The 15,784-nt window shown below is 49.5% G+C and overlaps 1 protein-coding gene across 1 annotated transcript in view; it reads left to right on the plus strand.

Moving 5' to 3' along the window:
* The window catches only part of LOC116947244 (serine/threonine-protein phosphatase 2A 56 kDa regulatory subunit epsilon isoform-like), a 35,268-nt gene that overhangs the window by 15,215 nt on the left and 4,269 nt on the right, over nt 1–15,784 (plus strand). Inside the window, exons 2-12 of the mRNA XM_032962762.2 lie at nt 612–808; nt 6,529–6,630; nt 9,060–9,152; nt 9,555–9,685; nt 10,132–10,191; nt 10,931–11,039; nt 11,422–11,475; nt 11,903–11,953; nt 12,859–12,978; nt 13,572–13,699; nt 15,590–15,691. Of these exons, the coding sequence (XP_032818653.1) occupies nt 612–808; nt 6,529–6,630; nt 9,060–9,152; nt 9,555–9,685; nt 10,132–10,191; nt 10,931–11,039; nt 11,422–11,475; nt 11,903–11,953; nt 12,859–12,978; nt 13,572–13,699; nt 15,590–15,691 (1,147 nt within the window). The remainder of the gene's footprint in view (nt 1–611; nt 809–6,528; nt 6,631–9,059; nt 9,153–9,554; nt 9,686–10,131; nt 10,192–10,930; nt 11,040–11,421; nt 11,476–11,902; nt 11,954–12,858; nt 12,979–13,571; nt 13,700–15,589; nt 15,692–15,784) is intronic.

Genomic DNA, 15,784 nt, shown 5'->3' on the forward strand with positions numbered 1-15,784 from the left:
CACTTGAAATTGTAATCTTATCATGGCCTATGCTGTTTGGGTAACTTAATAAAACACGGGTTGTGTGTATCGTCTGTATGTGTGCCTGCCTGCCTCTCTGGACCTTTAACACATACTGGAGAGTGCGATTACGGCACTGGTCTCACTGAACAGTAGTAGGTGAATTGTTCAACACTGATTCTGACAGCTGTGATTCATATCGGGAGCGTAAAAATCATCCGTAATTAGTTGATGAACTGATTAATTGGTTCGTTGGAGACAAATTGGTCATCTCGTGTCAGGTGTGCAGAAGAGGACTGTCATGTTGAGCAGAATGAACACCGCTCCATCGTCGCCGTGACGCAATTTCATCCCACCATTGTCGTCTTCTTCCAATCTTTTATCTTCTTACTGTCTTCTTCCTATCTTCTCTCCTTCTCATGGCCTCATTCTATCCTGTTTTTACCCCATTCCTAAGATCACAGCCGGAGAGCGCTGTCTGGTTACGTGCGTGCGCATCGGTCCTTTGGAGGATGGCATCGCTTGCGAGGACGGCCACGTGTCGGAGGGCGCTGTGGGGATCCGTGCGTGTTCGTGATCATTCTTCCCCACGGCTTGCTTCGCCCGCACAGACACGCCGGCGGGGGAGGTGCAGGAGCTGTTCTGCCACAAGCTGCAGCAGTGCTGCCTGGTGTTCGACTTCCTCGACTCTGTCTCCGACCTCAAGGCCAAGGAGCTGAAGCGCGCTGTGCTCAACGAGCTGCTCGACCACCTCACCTCGGGGCGAGGCTCTCTCACAGAGCCGCTCTACCCCGAGATCATACGCATGGTGGGTGGCGGCGGATGTGCTGTACGGTGGTGTGTGGTGGCATGGTGGGTTGTCATAGTGTATGTTGGGCGGTGGTGATAGTGATGTATGGTCGTGGTGTATGGTAGGTGGTGGAAGTGGTGTATACTAGATAGTGATGTGTGTGGTCGGTGGCGATGGTGGTGCATTGTGGGTGGCGGTGGTGGCATGGGGAGGTCGTCATCCAGCAGTGGATGCAGAAAAGGGCAGTACACGTTCATTAAAACTGGCAAATGTTTGTCCAGTGGCCTGCGTGCAGCGTGTGTGCGCTTGAGAGATGTTGCCATGGTGCTCTCAGTGACACCGCAAACCCCACGCGAGAGTTGGTAACAGGATGAGCGCTTCCTATTTATTTTCGAGGCCGAAGCCGGACTCAAGATGGGAGGGGGAAAAAAAGTCTGAGCCGAACACTTGAACCCCTCAGCGGAGCGGCTGCACTGTTTACCGACCTCGTGTTGAACCCTGGTGTTTGCGTAGGAAAGCCTTCCTTTTTGGGTAAAGGGATCTTTGTGGGGGGGGGGTGGGGTAGGGGGAGTGGACGAGCAAATTCCGCTGTTGTCTCCGGCCCGCGCTGTCCTGGTTGTGCCCTGCGTTTTTGTTTCTTCTCTGTAGCCGAAACCGCCAGGTCTCTCTTGCTAAAGAGTTTATTGACACTACACCGCTACACCTTGTCCTCCAGCAGCAGCAGAAACCTCTTGTGTTGTTGAGTAATCATCATCAGCCATCGTTAATAAACTAAACTAAATGTTTTTAAATTAAAAACTAAACAATTTTATTTACGAGGTTAAGCCTACTGAGCTATATAGCTCGTTTTCAGAAGTGACGCAGCCACAATTGATAGCTCAACGAAGTGGCTTATCACGTGGAAATTTATAGCAGTCAAATACTCTAAACGCGTATTGAATCTAAATGTGGAGGGAAAAAACCGGAGGGCCCGGAGAAAAAACACCCCGACCACGGGGAGAACATGCATACACCAAATATACAGCAGGCGTCAGGGTTGGAATCGAACCCGTGACGTCCTGCATACCAGGCGAGGGAGATAACATCTCGCCATCGCGGGGCCCCTGGATGAAGGTCTCTCCAAGCTCCCGCCCATGCCTCGCGGTCCTGCAATGCACCAAGCAGCTGCACACGAGTTAATGTCATCATCCATCTCCACAGTGCACGCCCTCCTGGGCTTGGTCCCTCATTTGACTACCGCTCCTTCTCCTTGATCAGCGCTCATCATCCCTTCGAGCGACGATTGCTACCCAAGCCCACTTAGGTTTCTTAATAGTCACGATGGTGTCTCTGGGTGGCGACTGTTGCGTAATCCATCTCTTCCCCTTTCTCTCTCGGTGTAGCTCTCACCTGGTTCTAAATGAAGCCCAGTGATTGATGCGCTCATAGCAGTGGTGGTTTACATTTTAGTGCAAAGGTGTCTGCTTCACCAGCTGTGCAACTTGCTTAAAAAACGAAGGAAAAATCTGCTGATATCATTTATACTTCATCCCAGCAGTCACTGAAGCAGCAGTAATTCATTAGGATGACTTATTGTAGTATGCTTGCACAAAGCCTTTGTGCCTACATAGGTGTGAGGAGTGGTGGCAAAGTAGTTGGCTTACTGAGCGACCAACTCGGTGACCTGGATTCGATTTCTGGCCATGGGCAACATGGATAACATCACAATAATCAATTGCAATCCAGTCCATCGATTACATCACCACATGTAGCGGCTCGTTACACACACGGAGCGTCGCATGCAGCAGCGGATTTTCTTTGGTCACGTAGGAAATTCACCCGCATGCCCACGGTTGTTTTAACGCCGTAAATCTTGGCATGGCTTGTTACAACGTTGGTGGCAGGTGCTCACTGCGGCGCCGGCGCTACCAGCAGCTGCCCTCTGCTCTTTACCAGCAACACCTCGTGGCAGCTTGTTAGCGTCTGCTGCAAACGTGCCGTGGTGGAGTCGGCCAATTGTTATGATTAAAAAGCTGTTTAGTTTTCAGCCCATGTCGCACTTACGATTATGCCGGGGCGTTATTTTTATTTATTGCCTGCCCGAGCCCCCAGGGGCGGCAAGGAATGGGTAATTTACGTTTAATTGGCTGCGTCTAACGCTGGCCTCTGTTAAATTGGTGTGTCCATTCGTGCAGGCCTTGTCTTTTCGTTTGCACGATGATTCTCAGTCCTGCCTCCTCACCTCCGACCAGCAACCACCGATGCCTCCTTCGACGGGAGTCCGTCTTCAGATTTCGGGACTTTTGTCGCATGATGTGACGCTGTGACTGTGGCACCGTGAGAGCCATTGCCACGGTGTCACCATCGCGTGGCACTCCAGATGAAGTGTGTGTTCTGGCACGCAATGTATTATTTGAGTTTTGTTTTATTTTTAAATCGCACTTGGCGGTGAGTGGCTGGGTGGGTGGGTGGGTGTGCCGTGCAGGCGTAATTAGAGGGTGGGTCTTATTGGAAAGCGTTCACAATGAGTGTGTGCGGGAGGCACCTGTTTTACGTGGTCTTGTAAAAACCCGATGCGGATTTGCTGTGAGCCGGTCCGGAGCATTGCTCTGCACATGCTGATTGTGGAATGTTCCCCTTGGAGGGCATTGACACCGATGGGTTTTTTTAATACCCAGAGGCCTTCGCTAATGGAAGACACATTTAACACTGATTTCCTTCTGGGCAATTCTTTCTTTGGCATAACTCGACCTGAAAGACCCTTTAAGGTCAAGGTATGCTACAATAAGACGTAGAGTGATAGGCAACGTTGTTAATGGGGTAATAGCCGACTTAAGATCTGAAGTTTATTTTTCAAGGGAGAACTGGCCTTAATTACGAAAAACAAGCATCCAGATTTGAATGTCTAAATAAAACTGCAGAACAAAACATTAAAAAGTACATCGTGAATACAAATATTTTAATAATTATGTACAGTGAGGGTAAAAAGTATTTGATCCCCTGCTGATTTTGTACGTTTGCCCACTGACAAAGAAATGATCAGTCTATAATTTTAATGGTAGGTTTATTTGAACAGTGAGAGACAGAATAACAACAAAAAATCCAGAAAAACATGTCAAAAATGGTATGAATTGATTTGCATTTTATTGAGGTAAATAAGTATTTGACCCCCTCTCAGTCAGATTTCTGGCTCCCAGGTGTCTTTTATACAGGTAACGAGCTGAGATTAGGAGCACACTCTTAAACGGAGTGCTCCTAATCTCAGCTTGTTACCTGTATAAAAGACACCTGTCCACAGAAGAAATAAATCAATCAGATTCCAAACTCTCCACCATGGCCAAGACCAAAGAGCTCTCCAAGGATGTCAGGGACAAGATTGTAGACCTACACAAGGCTGGAATGGGCTACAAGACCATTGCCAAGCAGCTTGGTGAGAAGGTGACAACAGTTGGTGCGATTATTCGCAAATGGAAGAAACACAAAAGAACTGTCAATCTCCCTCGGCCTGGGGCTCCATGCAAGATCTCACCTCGTGGAGTTGCAATGATCATGAGAACGGTGAGGAATCAGCCCGGAACTACACGGGAGGATCTTGTCAATGATCTCAAGGCAGCTGGGACCATAGTCACCAAGAAAACAATTGGGAACACACTACGCCGTGAAGGACTGAAATCCTGCAGTGTCCGCAAGGTCCCCCTGCTCAAGAAAGCACATATACATGCGCATCTGAAGTTTGCCAATGATCATCTGAATGATTCAGAGGACAACTGGGTGAAAGTTTTGTGGTCAGATGAGACCAAAATGGAGCTTTTTGGCATCAACTCAACTCGCCGTGTTTGGAGGAGGAGGAATGCTGCATATGACCCCAAGAACACCATCCCCACCGTCAAACATGGAGGTGGAAACATTATGCTTAGGGGGTGTTTTTCTGCTAAGGGGACAGGACAACTTCACCGCATCAAAGGGACGATGGACAGGGCCATGTACCGTCAAATCTTGGGTGAGAACCTCCTCCCCTCAGCCAGGACATTGAAAATGGGTCGTGGATGGGTATTCCAGCATGACAATGAACCAAAACACACGGTCAAGGCAACAAAGGAGTGGCTCAAGAAGAAGCACATTAAGGTCCTGGAGTGGCCTAGCAAGTCTCCAGACCTTAATCCCATAGAAAATCTGTGGAGGGAGCTGAAGGTTCGAGTTGCCAAACGTCAGCCTCGAAACCTTAATGACTTGGAGAAGATCTGCAAAGAGGAGTGGGACAAAATCCCTCCTGAGATGTGTGCAAACCTGGTGGCCAACTACATGAAACGTCTGACCTCTGTGATTGCCAACAAGTGTTTTGCCACCATGTACTAAGTCATGTTTTACAGAGGCGTCAAATACTTATTTCCCTCATTAAAATGCAAATCAATTTATAACATTTTTGACATGCGTTTTTCAGGATTTGTTGTTGTTATTCTGTCTCTCACTGTTCAAATAAACCTACCATTAAAATTATAGACTGATCATTTCTTTGTTAGTGGGCAAACGTACAAAGTCAGCAGGGGATCAAATACTTTTTTCCCTCACTGTAACGAGCTCCTTCCTTCAGGCAGTCCTGCAGCATCTTTCTTGGACTGCCTCTCGGTTTCTATCCCAGAATAATTTCCTTCAGCACCTTCCGTCAGCGTGAGCTTTCACCTCCGAGATTGTGGCCAATGCACATCTCCTGCAATGCCAGCATTATTCTAACGCCGGCTCCTCTCCTCCCAAGCCTGCTCTAGAGCCTCCATCTTTCACTCCAACAGATTGCCTCCATTCATCACCAAAGCCCACATTGAGACTTTGCAGCCTTGTTCTTACGTCTTCCTCTCTCCAAGTATCCGCCGCACATAACGCTACGCTCTTCATCTGGGGTCTGAGGGATTAGGTCTGCTAGAATGCCGCCTAGGCCAGGAATGCGTTGCCAGGTGCCGGTGTTAGGGTGGCCGGGTCGGCAGGTCACGCGTGGGTCCCTCTGTTTCGTGTTTACTCACTTTGTGTTTTAGTTACGGCTGAAGCCTCTGTTTACCGATTTGTTCTCTCGTCTCGCTGATGGCCGCGGCGCTGTGTGGCGATGGCTGCATGCGTCATGGCGCCCACGTGTGCTCTTCAGCACGTGCGTGGCGTGCGATCAAGGCCACGTGGGCGCCGGTAGAGAAGGGGCGGGTGCCATCTCGTTCTTCAGGCTCTTTAGAAATCTGCTGGCACCCCCCCCCCCACTCTTTTGTGTTTTTAGAAAAAGAGTATTTAATGGCAGCCTTGATGTTATCACGTTTTATACCTGAAGGAAAAGAATGCAAGACTTCATCTCTGTAAAGGCTGCTTTTGTTGCTGTGGTAATAATAATGATTAAGAATGATTCTTCTGCATGCCAATTTCTCAGTCATGTGAGGTCTGTTTTGTTGGACTCCGCTAATTATTGGCCCATGTCTGTGTCCATTCCACAGTAGTTCATAATAACTATAATAAGTCCCTGTGTCAATCCACTGCTGAATTGTGACCTCCATGTGACCTGATTTTTTACATCGTATCGTCGAGTCGCTGGCAGGAAGAGCATAAATCGTTTCATGCCTAAGCTCAAGATGCACAAACCGGAGAGATACCCCTGCAGGATCTCTGTGGCGGGAGGAGAGATTGTAAACCGGAGCACCGTTGTGCTGAATGTGGTTGACGCGGCATAAGCGTGGTTGGCGGTGGCAGTTAATGCGGCGGTGGTGTCGCCGTATGGTCGCCCGCAGGTCTCCTGCAACGTCTTCCGAGCGCTCCCGCCCAACGACAACAACGAGTTTGACCCCGAGGAGGACGAGCCCATGCTGGAGGTCTCCTGGCCCCACCTGCAGGTGCGTGCTCGCCCCCCCACCCCACAGTACACTCACAGCCCTGAGAAATCCCACACGGGTTTACATAGGCCATTGCGATGTATTACTTGCCGGATGCACTTAATTGTGAAAGGGTATATTTTATTAAACCATTCATGACGCTCGGAACACCGGTGAACAGAACTGACCAAGCATCTTAATTCAGTACCCTGCTGGAAATTGAGTCCTGATGGGACTTCATCGATAAATAAAATTAAGTAGTATCACCACAACAATACCCACTCCCCCACTTAACCCACCTCCCTCTACCACAGAGCACTTCCTTTCTTCTCCCCTCATCTTCGTGACACCAGACATAGCGTAAACTCATGGCCGGTCCCAACAATACCGTACTTGCATACAGTGAGGGAAAAAAGTATTTGATCCCCTGTTGATTTTGTACGTTTGCCCACTGACAAAGAAATGATCAGTCTATAATTTTAATGGTAGGTTTATTTGAACAGTGAGAGACAGAATAACAACAAAAAATCCAGAAAAACGCATGTCAAAATGTTATAAATTGATTTGCATTTTAATGAGGGAAATAAGTATTTGACCCCCTCTCAATCAGAGGTTTCTGGCTCCCAGGTGTCTTTTATACAGGTAACGAGCTGAGATTAGGAACACACTCTTAAAGGGAGTGCTCCTAATCTCAGCTTGTTACCTGTATAAAAGACACCTGTCCACAGAAGCAATCAATCAATCAATCAGATTCCAAACACTCCACCATGGCCAAGATCAAAGAATGCTCCAAGGATGTCAGGGACAAGATTATAGACCTACACAAGGTTGGAATGGGCTACAAGACCATTGCCAAGCAGCTTGGTGAGAAAGTGACAACAGTTGGTGCGATTATTCGCAAATGGAAGAAACACAAAAGAACTGTCAGTCTCCCTCGGCCTGGGGCTCCATGCAAGATCTCACCTCGTGGAGTTGCAGTGATCATGAGAACGGTGAGGTATCAGCCCAGAACTACACGGGACGATCTTGCCAATGATCTCAAGGCAGCTGGGACCATAGTCGCCAAGAAAACAATTGGTAACACACTACACCGTGAAGGACTGAAATCCTGCAGCGCCCGCAAGGTCCCCCTGCTCAATAAAGCACATATACATGCCCGTCTGAAGTTTGCCAATGAACATCTGAATGATTCAGAGGACAACTGGGTGAAAGTGTTGTGGTCAGATGAGACTAAAATGGAGCTCTTTGGCATCAACTCACCTCGCCGTGTTTGGAGGAGGAGGAATGCTGCCTGTGACCCTAAGAACACCATCCCCACCGTCAAACATGGAGGTGGAAACATGCTTTGGGGATGTTTTTCTGCTAAGGGGACAGAACAACTTCACCGCATCAAAGGGACGATGGATGGGGCCATGTACCGTCCAATCTTGGGTGAGAACCTCCTTCCCTTAGCCAGGGAATTGAAACTGGGTCGTGGATGGGTATTCCAGCATGACAATGACCCAAAACAACAAAGGAGTGGCTCAAGAAGAAGCACATTAAGGTCCTGGAGTGGCCTAGCCAGTCTCCAGACCTTAATCCCATAGAAAATCTGTGGAGGGAGTTGAAGGTTCGAGTTGCCAAATGTCAGCCTCGAAACTTTAATGACTTGGAGAAGATCTGCAAAGAGGAGTGGGACAAAATCCCTCCTGATATGTGTGCAAACCTGGTGGCCAACTACAAGAAACGTCTGACCTCTGTGATTGCCAACAAGGGTTTTGCCACCAAGTACTAAGTCATGTTTTTGCAGAGGGGTCAAATACTTATTTCCCTCATTAAAATGCAAATCAATTTATAACATTTTTGACATGCGTTTTTCTGGATTTTGTTGTTATTCTGTCTCTCACTGTTCAAATAAACCTACCATTAAAATTATAGACTGATAATTTCTTTGTCAGTGGGCAAACGTACAAAATCAGCAGGGGATCAAATACTTGTTTCCCTCACTGTACATATGCTATTTCCTATCCAGTTTAATGCAGAATAACAACTTGAAAAGAAAGCATGCAATACAAGTATTCTGTGACGCTTTTAACGTGTGTGTTTGTCCCTAGAGGTATTTAGTTTGTGATGATTGTATCACCTTGTGAGCCACACGCGATGCCTTGTCACATCTTTTGGGGCGAGCCTTTGATCAACGTGGCCAGTTTTCTATGGCGCAAGTCCCTAACAGCAACATGACTTTACATTAACATTCCATTTGTATTGGGTCATCTTTACGAGAGTTTCCATGACCCTGAGTGATAGACAGGTGGACGGACAGAGTTAATGCATTAACGCTTTCAACATTTCGCTGGAAAACATTTGAAAACAAAATTCACACAACTTACATTGCCACTGCGATCACTTGCACGTGGCCGCACGGACCAACAGCAGCGCACAAACGTTCCCGCTCTCCCGCTCTCCTACAGCTCGTCTACGAGTTCTTCCTGCGCTTCCTGGAGAGCGCGGAGTTCCAGCCGGCCATTGCCAAAAAGTACATCGACCAGAAGTTTGTCTTACAGGTACGGTCGCCAACCGCATAGCGTGCCTCCGTGTTCTGCCTGATTGGCAAAAAACAACGTCACCTGCCAGGAGCACGTTCCGCCACAGCGGGGAAATGTGGGGTGATTAATCATATGTGGACTGTGGCGTGTACAGCATGCGTACTGCGCGTGTATACCGTGCATTAATACCGTGCGTATTAACTGTGCCTGTGTACTGTGCGTGTGTGAGCCGTGCCTGTACCATGTGTGTACTGTGCATGTACCGTGCGTGTGTACCACGCGCGTACTGTGTGCATACTACGAGTGTACCCTGCGTGTATGCCATGCCTGTAACATGCGTGTGAACCTTGCCTGTACCGTGTGAACCTTGCCTGTACCGTGTGTTGTTCCACGCCTGTACCTTGCATGTGTACCGCGCAGGTGCTTGAGCTGTTTGACAGCGAGGACCCGCGGGAGCGCGAGTTTCTCAAGACCGTACTGCACCGCATCTACGGGAAGTTCCTGGGGCTGCGCGCCTTCATCCGCAAGCAGATCAATAACATCTTCCTCCGGTGAGACACGGATCCACGCACTGCTCCAACCGACCGTGCTCTCCGCTGCTCCCATCATCGGCATCATCGGCCATGATCAATCCACTGCAGGATGAAGGCCTCCTCCCCAAGCCTGTCGTCGTTTCTCTTGGTTCTGCGACGTGACCACCCGAAATACCCATTTGGTACCTTCAAATAAGTGGAGGCCTTTTCATAATGGCACTGTGTTTTATTCTTCCTCTGGTTCTTTGTCCTCTTGGGCCGTGGGCCGTGACCATGCCCTTCACCGGCATCTCCTCGCATCGTCTCTCCACTCCTTCCTGTCCGTTGCGGCGTCTTTCAACCGAGCCCACTTCCATCCCGTCCAGTGTTTGATGTTTGACGTTCGGTCAGATGGTGGTCATCCTCCTCTACCCCTAGGACCTGCCGGTGGCCCCTTCGTCACCATCCCCTGCCGTGTGTTGCAGGTTCATTTATGAGACGGAACATTTCAATGGCGTGGCCGAGCTGCTCGAGATCCTGGGCAGGTGAGAGGAGCCTTCGCGTGCGCACACACGTACGCCCCCATTGTCACGCCGTTGCTGGATGAGGGCTTCCCTACGACGTGCGGGCCCGTGGGGGTTTATCGACCGTACTTCACCACGCCGGTCAGTGCGGGTTTGGTGTTAGGCGGAAAGCGTAAACGTGGAAGCGTTGTACAGTGCAACGATGGATCTTGCTACAGGTGCCCGCTGCTGCCCTCGCATGCGCCAGTAAATCGGCGTTGCATCCTGACCCTGCGCGTAGAATTGGACTCGTGTTTATGTCTCCGAGCAGTAACCTGTGACGTCGAACGGGAGTGGTTCAAGCACAGAGCACCACGCTTCGTCTACTTCACTCACAGATGTTAACGATCCCTGGACGTCATTCGTAAGAGTAGGCCATTGTGTGCTTGTGTCGGGGTCCAAATTTGCCAAATTCGAAAAAATTACACCGCAAATTACTACTAACATAACAGCAGTCATGGACCCCTACTGGCAGGCTAATGCCCCATGTCACTCATGCACATGAGACTGTCATGGTCTTTTGAGTTCTCAGCTAGTTAAACAAAATAAACTCGTATTTGTGTGTGTTGGCGTTGATGACTGTGTAAGGGGAGGAGGAAGGTGAGTGGGGGGGGTGCCTCTTCTCTGATCTGGTATTTCATGGGTAAAGATCTCTAAACCTGGCCCTGGGCTGGATCTTCACTGAGACTGTGTCCGCGTGTTTGTCCGTGTGTCTGTGCAGCATCATTAACGGCTTTGCGATGCCCCTCAAGTCGGAGCACAAGCAGTTCCTGGTGAAGGTGCTGCTCCCGCTGCACACTGTCAAGGTTCTCTCCCTCTTCCACGCACAGGTGCGTGCTCTGCCCCTGTTAGACAGGTGTTGTGGATGCTGCACACGCACGGCAGGCAGGTTCACTGTATCCTTGCTTACAAATGTGCTCTATCCTTGTTGTAGACTGGCGTATTATAGTTACTCGTGTTACAGACAGGTGTGCTGGTACTCTCAATGTAGACAGATGTGTGCTAGTTACTCTTATTACAGACAGGTCACAATGCGCACAGATATGTGTTGTACCTTTGTTATCGACAAGGGAAATGCACATTTGTTACAAACAGGTGCGCTGTATCCTCACATACATATGAAATAGGTATCTCCCTGCATTGTTCGACTCCTGTGCTGTAGTTTTAACCAAGTAAGCATTGTGCTGTTTTTGTTGCTCGGTGCGGTTGCAGCTCGCGTACTGTGTGGTGCAGTTCCTGGAGAAAGACCCGCAGCTGACGGAGCCGGTGAGTTGGAGACTGACATTTCCCCCCCCCCCCACCCCCCCGATGACCTGCTTCTTCACTCGTTCACTCACTCGCTGACCTACGCGCCCACACTCGCTCGCTGACCTATGCGCCCACGCTTAGTGAGCCCCAGGGCGTACGTGACCGAGGGCCCCCCCCCTGCTTACGTTTGCCTCGCCCCCGGGACTTGTGACCAGAGCGTGCGTTGCACGCGGTGGTCGCTTTCGAGAAATGCCAAACGGTGTCCAAACGGGCAATGTCACCAACCCGAGAATGATCAAACGTCTCGCGGAACACAGCAGTTGACGCTACCACTCCACAAACTCGTTTCACACAAACCTGATAAAAAAAAACATAGTTTTTATGTATGTGCTCATATTGAAACCGAACTAAATTGTAATTGTGTCTCTCCTGCCCTCTTTCCCAGGTGATTCGAGCGTTGCTCAAGTTCTGGCCAAAGACGTGCAGCCAGAAGGAGGTGCGTAACCGCACAGGCAGCCCCATCCATCTCTGTTACTCATTTATAATCTTTCAGCCGGAATGCAAAGCCGAGACCTGGAACAAAAGAGGGAAACGAAAATGCGTTTTGCTTCCCGTGCTGCCCCTTCCTTGCTGCTGTCGTTTCTCTTCCTGCTCCGAGAGGTCGAGATGCCTTGTCCTCTGCGCATCGTTGTTGCGATGACGCCCACATGACGACCCGTCTGCTGTGTGCCACGGTGACGAGATGTTAAATACCCCTCGCCTGGTATACAGAAGATCGTCGGTCCGATCCCGACCCTGACGCCTGTATATTTGGAGTTTGCATGTTCAACCCATGGCCGCGTGGATTTTTCTCCCGGGTCTTCCGGTTTTTCCCTCTACATTTAGAATCAACATAACATGCGTTTAGAGTATTTGGCTGCTTAACATTTTTTCACGTTACGCTAGGTCACTTCTGAAAAAGAGCTATATAGCTCAGTGGGCCTTACCTGGTAAAAGAAAAAAGTTTCAATAGTTTAGTTTTAGTAGTACACCAAGTCTGCCAAAGCAGCCTTGAAGTCTTAATCTGTTGGAACCACGAATTGGTTAAAGCAAATAAAGCCAGCACACCGCCCAATAATGACATTTTCAACACGATTGAAATCTTACTCCTCCCGGAGAGAGAGAACACCTCGACTGTGAGGCTACATGGGGGCAGCAGAGGGCACTGCATCAAAATCCATTGTTGTCCTTTGCTTCTATGTTCCCATGTCTTCTTCCTGCCTTCCGCACGAACCAGCGGCTTAAAGTATGGTCCAAAAACCCCCACAACCCGCACGTGATATGGCGAGGCGTGGATTGATAAAAAGGGGGCTGCATGTGCACGCGTGGGTACTGACGGCATGGTCCCCCGGTGGCGCACAGGTGATGTTTCTGGGTGAGCTGGAGGAGATCCTGGACGTAATCGAATCAAACCAATTTGTCAAGATCCAGGAGCCACTCTTCCGCCAGATCGCCAAGTGCGTGTCAAGCCCCCACTTCCAGGTGAAGCAACGCACGCACTCCATCCCGGGTTTTCGTTGTTACGTCGCAGGTTTTGGTGTTGGGCCACAGCGGTGGATGTGGACAACCTTGGTCGTTTTCAACGATGTCGCTTAGTCTGACCTTGATGCTAAAACAACCCCGACCTCGACCTCCCACACAGCCGACCCCGTGACTGCTGTAGGTTACCAGCGTCATAAACGCCGAACAGCTGAGTGGCTCCACGTGCTACACACACGCCCTATATACATACACACCCGATGTATACACACATACATATATAGACATGTATCGATCGAGTTAGGGGGTTCCAGACAGGCATTTGGCATGTCACAGGTGAGGCTTCGCCTAGCCTGCCCACTGGGTTGACCACCCCCGACCCATCGGGTTTAATATATTTTAGTAACACGGCCAACGATGCATCACCGTCGTACGTCACGCCCGTCCCCTACATGCATCCTGTACACCGGTATTGACGTCGCGCGATCGCTCGCCCGGCGCTCGTTAGCGGTGCCGAGATCTACCGACCGTGGTGGACGAGGGCGGGAGTGAAAAGCTTGGCTCGCGCTCGGCGCGATGTTGTGTGGCACGCGCAGGTGGCGGAGCGGGCCATGTACTACTGGAACAACGAATACATCCTGGGACTCATGGAGGAGAACATCTCCACCATCCTGCCCATCGTCTTCGGCAGCCTCTACCGAGTCTCCAAGGAGCATTGGAACCAGTGAGCACTACCGCCACCACCACCAACTGCTGCCGCTACCGCCACCACCATGCCTAAAGAGCGTAGTTCCGACCATGGACAAAATCCGCGTCTTGTTTTCTTCATTTCCATTCCAGCTTTATGGAGGCCACTGGCTCCATGTGTGACATATGTCTGGGATATCGTAATATTTAAGTAATCGATGACTCTTCAAATTATCAGTTCGACTGCTCGATTAACCAGATCGCACGAAAATTATTGGGGAGAAGATTCTCACCTCTGTTTCTGCATGTACCGCTTCACTGGAGGTGATGGGTGGGGCATGGTGATGTATCATCAGCCGTTTTGCGCTGGGCGTGTTTTGTATGGGGTCTCTCACCTTCGAGAGGCAGCGTGGCCATTTTTAACGGGGTCCGAACAATCGGCCAGAAATTAAGTAGTTGATATATGCTATCTTTGATAAGTCGACTAAACGTCCCAATATTAGCCGCTAGCAGTCCTATTCCATTGTTTTCTACCAAACAACGAGTTGCTGGTCTTGCGTCCTTTCCATCGCCTCCAGAATGACCCCTTAAAGCCGTCCGTTTCAGCTCGGACGTCCTCTGCTTCTGTTGCCTTCATCTGTCGTTTTTTTTTGTTGAGCGGTAGTGTAGCGCATGGCAGTCTACATTATTCAATCCTTGGTGTCTTTTCTTTTTCAATTCTCTGCCGATGAATGGTCTGGTCCATGACACAGTCGCCAAATGCCACCGCCGCTGAATTGCACTTCCACCGCAGGTGTCTACGGCACTCAAGTGGTCGTTTTAATGCAAAATGTAACCCCATCTATATTGTCTCGTAAACTGTTGACTCGCCGACGCTGATCTTAATTTGAATGTCAGTTTTTACTTGCTGTAGACTCCCAGCTCATTTTATTTGGGTCTTTCGGTAAAGTCACGTAGATAGGTTAAAAAAATCATAAAATCAACAGAAAACTAGCATAATTTTTTGAACCTATCTACGTGACTTTATCGAAAGACCCAAAGAATATGAATTCCTGCAGTCACGAAAGCTTTAAGTCAAGATTTACCCAGATCATTGTTTACACGTAAACCTCACGGGCAAAGGAGAATTGAGGTTGCACTCAGTGTGCACGTGTGTGTCTCTGTGCATGTGTGGCTGGGTGGAGCAGTAGCGTGGTGGTGCAAACCCGGCCGCCTTGGTTTAAATTCCTGGGCATGGTTTCTATCTGTGACGAGTTACTACTAAACCATCTAGGCCTTCTCTTGGTCAATTCAACCTTCAATGGGTTATTGGTGGAGTGTGTAATACACGAGCACGGCTGAGGCAGGTGCCAGGGAATGTCTCTTTTAATCTTGATTTGAAGCTTTCGTGACTGCAGGAATCCATACTCTTTGGTTCTTTCGGTAAAGTCACGTAGGTAGAAATTAAACAAATCACGTTTCGATCGTAACACAAGCAATCTTCATCAGGTGGAACAACCACAGCAAGAACATTTTCCAAAGGGTATGAATGTCTCTTTTCCTGTGTGACCTAATGTGTGTACGCACGTGTCTGTGTGTTGGTTTCTGAATGTGTTTGCCCATGTGTCTCCGTGTGTATGTGGGAAGCGGTCGTGTAGTGGTTAGCGCGCTGCGCTATGAGCCCAGCGACCTGGGTTCGATTCCTGCTCCGTCAACAGCAATGACGAATATCTGAACCGGTCCTGGGCCTCCTCTAGGTCGACTCAGTCTCAAAATGAGTACCTAGTGTGGTCTGTAAACATGACCACTGTCGTGTGATGCTGGCCACCCACTCCCTCGTGTGCTCTATCGGCCTTCATAGGTGCTCGCTAACAGCACTTGCCCCAACAGTTTGTTAAGGCTATACGGGGGGGGGGGGGGATTTGTCTTTGTGCGTGGCGATATTCAGAACCATCGTTGCCCTGGTGTACAACATCCTCAAGACCTTCATGGAGATGAACAGCAAGCTGTTTGATGAGCTCACCGCCTCCTACAAGGCGGAGCGGCAACGGTGAGAGTTCCCTTACGAGACGGTCACTGTCGCCGTCCACTGGACGTCTTCAGTGCGGCGTCGCCGTTCGCCCCGTGCATGTAAATACGATTG

This window comes from Petromyzon marinus, chromosome 29 (genome assembly GCF_048934315.1).
Source record: "Petromyzon marinus isolate PM22_M1 ecotype Great Lakes invasive population chromosome 29, UKy_Petmar_22M1.pri1.0, whole genome shotgun sequence".
NCBI classification, from domain to species: Eukaryota; Metazoa; Chordata; class Hyperoartia; order Petromyzontiformes; family Petromyzontidae; genus Petromyzon; species Petromyzon marinus.